The sequence below is a fragment of the Myotis davidii genome, unplaced genomic scaffold (genome assembly GCF_000327345.1).
Source record: "Myotis davidii unplaced genomic scaffold, ASM32734v1 scaffold181, whole genome shotgun sequence".
NCBI lineage: Eukaryota > Metazoa > Chordata > Mammalia > Chiroptera > Vespertilionidae > Myotis > Myotis davidii.
The window spans coordinates 575,053-582,943 of record NW_006291504.1 but is presented as its reverse complement, the minus strand read 5'-3'; the positions used below and the strand labels follow the sequence as shown (position 1 = coordinate 582,943).

The window sequence follows — 7,891 nt, the reverse complement described above, 5'->3', positions numbered from 1 at the left end:
GAAAATTGTAAGGAATTTAATTTTATCAATAAATAATATTGTTATTAAGTATGATATCAAGCTTTATTCAATGTACCTATAGTTTAACTAAGACTTAAAATTTTAAGTAAAGTTTATTAAGTTAATTTTAGGGAACGTTGTGGAGTGAAAGAAAATGTAGTGTCGAGGATTGAGAAAGGTATGTTGAAATGTTTGGACATACAGAGAGGATGAGCGAAAGGAGATAGACAAATAAGTACACAAGACGAGTGTGGATGGGGGCGTTGGAAGGGGTCGACCTCAGCGAACATACCTCGTTCAGACTGAGGACGTTTTTAGCAAAGGCCAGCTTAGGAGCACCCTAATTAAGTTAATAACAATGGACCTACCTAGATAGTTTAAGTTTAAAAAATTTAGCTCTCAAAAGAAATTTCAATCATTGTACTGTTGATATTTGGCTCTGTTGACGAATGAGTTTGCCGACCACTGACCTAATCAGCGGACTTGGCGACCAAAAGAGAATAAGTGACTTTGGTGCCGCACTGGAAACCTGGTTCTAGGGGCAGGAAATGCTGGAGTCAGTAGCCAGTCTACAGTGAGGCTGAGCAAGTCCCACCTCTACAAACACACGTGTCACTGGGGACGCCGCCTCCCAGTGGCGCCCGCGGGGCCCAGGGTCTGTGAAGCACTTACAGACATGGCCGTGAACTCGGGGGGGTTGTCGTTGACGTCGGTCACCGTGATGACGGCCGTGGCCGTGTTGGAGAGGCCGTAGGTGGGGCTGCCTTCCGTGTCCGTGGCCTGGATGATTAACGTGTACTGGTGCACTTTCTAAAAGGAGACAGAGGTCACATAAATAAAACCAGCTCCTCAAGAAGACATGACAGTTTTCTGTAAATGGCTCTTCACACCGCACGACTAGCACAGCATCGTTCATTCCGAGGAACACACCGAGAGTCTCCAATGGAGTCGCTCTAACTGGCCAAGCGCAGGTCTGGTCTCTGTCTGGAAAGACTGAACCGTGCGTTTCATCTCTGCTCGTGGGAAGGTGTACTGAACTCACAGCTAAGCAGACACTGCCAGCCGGGCTCTGCCTTCCCTTCTCCTCGGAACTTCTCAACGTCCAAGTGCACTGTGATCGGCCCTCAAGTCCACGGGTCTCATTTATTTTATCACATGTTAATTTCTACCCAGTTTAGGGGACTAGCGACGATAAAGAATCTTGAGAGGGAGTAGAAAGCATATGTAATTCACAAAGTATATATGTTTTCCTTTTATATATTACTAGAGGCCCGGTGCACGAAATTCAAGCACAGGAGGGGGGGGTCCCTCAGCCCAGCCTGCACCCTCTCCAATCTGGGACCCCTTGGGGGATGTCCAACTGCCAGTTTAAATTGGCAGCTGGACATCCCTCTCACAATCTGGAAATGCTGGCTCCTATCCGCTTGCCTGCCTGCCTGATCGCCCCTAACCACCTCTGCCTACCTGCCTGATTGCCCCAACCCCTCTGCCTGCCTGATCGCCCCTGACTGCCTATGCCTAACCTAACTGCCTCTGCCTGATCACCCCTAACTGCTTTCCTGCTGGCCTGATGCCCCCTAACTGCTCCCTGCCAGCCTGATCGCCCCTAACCACCTCTGCCTCGGCCTCGCCACCGTGGCTTTGTCCAGAAGGACGTCCGGAAGACATCCAGTCTATCCGGTCTAATTAGCATACTACCCTTTTATTAGTATAGATTTTTTTATTTAGGTGGGATTGCTGAGTCAAAAAGTAGGCATATCAACAAATTTGACACATACTTACCAACTGGCCACTGAAATATTACCCTCATCAACTGTGTTCAAACTAACTCCTCAACCCCTTGCCAAACTGGGATATTTTCCATCTTTAATGTTTAACAATCTGATGAATCAACAACAGTACCTCATTTTATTGAGCAAGTTGATCCTATGTACATTCACAATCATTACATATGCTTACATGTTTGTGGGCATGTTTTCTTATATGTATTCATTCTATTATAACAGGGTTGATACAATATTTTCTCCTATTCCAATTCATATTTGTTATTCTCAACTATAGAATGTCCCCCCAAAAATGTATACACACACTTTGAGTAATTATAAAGGCAGTCATGTAATTGGTGAGGTGTTAAGTTTACTTAATCGATAATACCTCACTATAATGCTTATGCAAGCTAAGATATTTCTCAATATTTAATAATTATTAATTGAATGTATTTTAATAATTTAACAATGGTTACAATAAATTTCATTTTCAAAACTGAGCTATCAGTTATTAAAGTGTGCATACACTTCTTGGGAATACTTTGTATATAGGATGATTACACTCTTAAGTGAAGGCAAAACCTAATTAAAGGATTTTTGTTTATATTCTTAGTCCTGGAACACAGTAGGTATCTCATATATGTATACTTGACATATTGCTCTTTGGACATAATACTCATTGTGCCCAGAGACCTACAGCGGATATGACTACATTTACACACAGGCGATTATTACCAAATGGGCATCGCTGCTTTCAAATTCTGCTGGAATTTGTAGAGGGCAGCCCAACTCAGCTGTGTTGACCGGAGAGAAAATGCAGAGCTTGTCTGAGAAGTCTGTAGCACTAGCTGGCAAATTCATATTAGGAAAATCTAACCCAAACAAGTATCTCAAATCATGGGAAATCTCTGTGGAAATTGGCGCAGATAAAAATATAGGCTGTTTTCATAAATGTTGAGACATTCTGCACAACAGAACTCACTTCTTCAAACCCAAATAAACCGCCACTGCAAAGTGCAGCTCTCCCTGATTCTAAATATAGCCCACATTATGAATGGCCACACTTGGGGGTGTCTGGAGCGTGGCCAGGACAGCACACACTGCAGCTTCCGATTCAGCTGTGAGTGGGAAGGGCAGGGAATAGCGAAGAGCAGGAGGGCAGGCCAACCTCACACATGCGCCTCTAAGTCTCCGTCTACCCAAATGTCAATCGCTAACAGTTATTTCAGTTTTTATTTCATCTTCCTAAAAAATAAAAATCGTACTTTCTAAAATTAAAAAAAGAAAGGGATAGTGCTGGTTGAGCCACGGTAAGTTTTAACTAACTCATAACACCTCCCATAATGCTGATGCAAGCGAGGATTCTCAATGACTCCCTTTCCCAATCAAGGGCACCCTTCCAGCATGAGGCTTCACGGTTCGGAGAGACGTTTGTAGGTGCTCATGTCAGCCTCCCACCAGAAATAGTGAAAACAGAAATTCCATTTGTTAGCTCTGTTTGCAGAAACTGATGAACATTTAAAAATTTTTTTTTTAAATGAAGCTTTTAAAAAAAAAAAAAAGATAAAAAACCGACACAGATATTATATGGAGACACAGTTCTTTGTTACTGTCTACTCTACAAAGATCTTTAAAATTACATAGGCAGGTTATATGCAATTACCCATGTAGCTGAAACAATGGGATCAGGAGCTAAGACTTGGAACTTCCTATTGCTTCAAGCGAGTCTTGAAATCTCTGAGTAATAAAAGGACACTGTTATTTCTAAAACACAGCGTCTCTTCAAACCAAGAAATGGCTTGGAAAACAATGTCACCCCCATTTTCAGTTGCCTGGCTGGTAAAATGCTCTTTCATTCGGTAAGGAAGGCGCTACTGGGTGTGTTCCAACATCCACGCTATTCAGAGCGCCTGGCCTGACTGGGTCACTGGGCATCTGGCCCTGTATGACTGACATTCCGATGCCCTAAAGGTCTGACTTCCCACTCTCAGAGTCCCCCAGACCGAGGGGACTGCTTAGAAACGCTTCCTGGATGCTGAGCGAAATCAGCCGGCCAGAGAAAGACAACTATCCCAGGATCTCACATACGTGGGATCTAATGAACAAAATGAACTGACAAGCAGAACAGATCCAGAGACAGGGAAGCATGGAACGGACTGTCAAATCTCAGAGGGGGTGGGTGAGACAAGATTAACCGAAGAACTTATCCATAATAATAAAAGCGTAATATGCTAATTAGACCAGACGACCTTCTGCACAAAGCCGGGGCTGTGAGGGAAGCCCAGGTCCCAGGAGCCAGAGGGAAGCTGTGTCGGCAGCCGGGGGAAGGAAGGTCTACTCTTGCACGGATTTTGTACACCGGGCCTCTAGTATGCAGAGATGCAAAACCCATGGACACGGGCAAGAGTGCTGCGATGAAAGCCTGGGAGGGAGCGGGAGTGGGGAGAAGGGGCTCAATGGTGAGGAAAAAGGGGGGCATCTGGAACACTTTTAACAATAAAGATAAATTTTAAAAAAAAACAACACATTTCCTCCCTCCCCATTCTAGAAGGGATGAGCTCACGCACCTGCCGACCATCCTTCCTTCTCTGTCTTGCCTACCTCGCCAAGGCTAGCACCGCTCACCTGCTGACCCCACACCTTGAGCTTTCCGCGTTTATTTTCAAATGCTTATTGTAATTCCATGCCACTGCATGTAGGCCACTGCATTCGGCATTTCCTTCTGCCTAAACCGGTGGTTCTCAGCTGAGGCGATTCTGCCCTCCCCAACCCTGCCCAGGGGACCTCCTGGGACATTTCTGATGATCAAAACTAAAGGGTGTTACTGACATCTAATGGATAGGCAGTCTAGAGCAGTGATGGCGAACCTTTTGAGCTCCGCGTGTCAGCATTTTGAAAAACCCTAACTTAACTCTGCTGCCGTGTCACATATAGAAATTTTTTGATATTTGCAACCATAGTGAAACAAAGACTTATATTTTTGATGTTTATTTTATGTAGTTAAATGCCATTTAACAAAGAAAAATCAACCCAAAAAATGAGTTCCCGTGTCACCTGTGACACGCATGTCATAGGTTCGCCATCACTGGTCTAGAGCGGCTGCTAAACACCCCGGGCCCCTAACAAAGATCTAGCCAACCCGTATGTCAACAGGGCCAAGGGTGAGAAACCCTGGCCGAGCACAGCCTGGCCTTCACGCTGAGCCTGACCAAAAGGAAGCTTAAGTCACCTCAGGGATGACGTCTGACGTCCTCGGCTACTCAGACACACCTCTGTCGTCACTTCCGTTCCTCTGGCTGTCAGCACCACCGGCCTGCCCTCCTGCTGTGCACACACACTCACTCCTTACCGGGCCCTCGCTTTGTCAGTGTGTGTCCTTGGCTTACACCATGCCCCACAGAGCACGCCCAGTGATACATATGCTTTTTATTTTTTTCAAATTACCGTACAGGTGATATACAATATCACATTAGTTTTAGGTGTGCAACTAAGTGATTTGACGTTTGTATACTTTACCAAGTGATCACCGTGGTAAGTCTAGTAACCGTACAAAGTTGTTACAATATTATTGGCTATATGTTCCGTATGCTGTACATCACCTCCCCGTAACTTCCTTAGTTTATACCTGGAAGTGTGTACGTCTCATTCCCCATCACCTGTTTGTCCACTACCCTGTCCGCCTCCCCCCGTCGGCTAATGGGAGTGCCAGGGTCAAGGTCAGAGGGTCTGGAACACCAGGTTCAAGAGCGGCATTCCCGACCCCTGAAATGTGCCTTCTCTTCTGCCTCCAAGATAATGGTCTCCTTGCCTTTACATGCTGGGCCCTCAATGCGCCTCCATATTCAGTCCCCAAGTTCCTCTCACGTGACCCCAACATGCCTCGGGTCCCCCCAAATGTGGTTGTGGAGCCGCATTTCACGGGGGTGCAGGGACCCCCCGTGCAGGAAGGGACGATCCGGGGGTGCAGGTCAGGAGGGAACCGGGGTTTGCAGGAAGGAGCCTATAGAGCAGGAGACTGAGCCCACGGCAGACTGAAGACATTCCTTGGAAAAGGAGGACGAGGCTGGGAATACAGGAAGTAGAATTCCCTCTTTGCCAGGAGAGAAATGTGTAAGGAAGAGAGTAACGGGGCTCGGCCAGCAGATGCTGGGGCGATGCAGGGCGGCCTGGGGACCCCCCAGTACTCACTGGGCACACCCTGAAGGCTGCCTGCTTTGTGTGGCATAACCCTCGCAGCCCTCCCAGGCGGGAGGCCGGTCATTATCCCCACGTACAGACGTGGGAGCGGAGGGTTCGGTTTTAGACATTCAAGGTCAAATCCACACAGAGCCAGGATTCGAACCCAGGGAAGCGGAGGGGGAGTCCTCAGTGGTCGGGAGACAGGCACAAGGAGGGGGGTGGAGGAGAGGAGGAAATGCCAGAATCAGCACCCCAAGGGATGCGGGGAGTCAGGTGGAGATGAAGTCCCAAGCCCTGGGGTGTGGGGGGCAGAGCCTTAGGTCGGCAAAACCTGGAGACTTCGTGCCTTTAAACCTGGAGATTTGAGGGAAATGGAAAGCGGACCCTTCCTATTCCATGGCCAGAAGTTCCATCGCTTCAAGGTGCCATCATCTCCTGGGAGAATGAGAACTGAAATGACTTCTAATGAAAAGGAAACGGCGAGTTCTCATAGAAATAAAAGAGGCATGAGGCCCGCAGAACAATTCCTTCCCGGCTTCAGGCAGAGCTGCCATGAACCGAGAGACGTTTTTCCTCCGTTAAACGGCTTTTGGAAAATGAAGGCTTTCCATAATTTTCCTTCCTAACTCGTGTTGTGTTTGATAATCCTGCTGTCAAGAAGCTACTGCTCATACCGTCCAACCCAGGGTCCCGCGGTCCGCGGCCATTTCCGCCTGCGTTCCAGGGGGTCGGGCGCGGCTGTCTGTCCGCTGGAGGCAGACTCCCCCCATCACGGTCTGGCTTCAGAGCTCCGTCCTCTAAACTGAACTCAGTCGCTCTGCTGTTTACATGCGGCTGGTCTGCTTCAGCAAGACTAAGCTCACTTCTCCCTCTTTCTGGCCTCAACACAGCCAGGCTCCGGGTGACAGGGACACTGTTGTATGGAGACAGGAGGAAGCCGCGTCTGTGCCGCACGAGGGACGCGTGAATGAAGGAGAAATACTGGGGCTGGGAGACGAGCTATACATACTTAGTATGGGAACCAACTGGCCCTCACGAGAGAATATAAAAATATTCCACATTCTCATATAAAATACAGTATTTGTGACGTGTAAGAATAGTATTTCATGCCCAGCTGGTATGGCTCAGTGGTTGCATATCTACCTGTGAACCAGGAAGTCCTGGTTTGATTCCCTGTCAGGGCACATGCCCAGGTTTCGGGCTCGATCTGCAGTGTGGGGTGTGAAGGAGGCAGCCACTCAGTGATTCTCACTCATCATTGATGTTTCTATCTCTCTCTCCCTCTCCCTTCCTCTCTGAAATCAATAAAAATATATTTTAAAACCCCACAGTATTTCATATTGTAATGGAAAAAGTGAGAAGACATTCATGTTGTGCATATCCTAAACTAAAAGGACTATTGCAAAAACTACATTTCAACAATCTCTAACATAAAATATTCCTAGAACAGAAAGAATCGACACCCGGAAGTTAATAGGTACAATGAAATAAAAACATACACCTATCTCCCAAGTAAGACTCTGAGCTCAGCTGTGAATAAAGCAATCTTGATTGGCTCATATTACTTTATTAAAATGCTTCTAGCACTATCTTTCGTGTATAATTAACCGCAACAGTCAAGTTTTCTTCGGTCCAATTCAAGTGAATGCCACTAAGGCAAATAAAGTACCATAAAAACCAACTCCTAAAATCCTTGTCCATGATATTTACTATGGCAGCTGTAATGTTTCCTTCTGATGTACAGAGCATGAGGTCTCATCATTATAAACACTGGCTCGGCCAGAGATCTACAAAACATGGATCCTCATAAGTCGGCACTTGGATAGTTCACTCATACGATGATTTCTGATGGTCAGGAATGACCTTGAGAATTTCTTAAGAACAGAATAGAGAAGGTGTAAAAGGTTCATTAGGGTTGGAGATTTCAGAAAAGAACAGAAGTAGGG

General features: G+C 46.5%; 1 protein-coding gene across 1 annotated transcript in view; it reads right to left on the bottom strand.

The window, feature by feature from the left end:
- Positions 1-7,891, bottom strand: part of CDH2 (cadherin 2) — a 195,405-nt gene that overhangs the window by 34,276 nt on the left and 153,238 nt on the right. Inside the window, exon 8 of the mRNA XM_015564689.1 lies at positions 673-810. Within this exon, the coding sequence (XP_015420175.1) occupies positions 673-810 (138 nt within the window). The remainder of the gene's footprint in view (positions 1-672; positions 811-7,891) is intronic.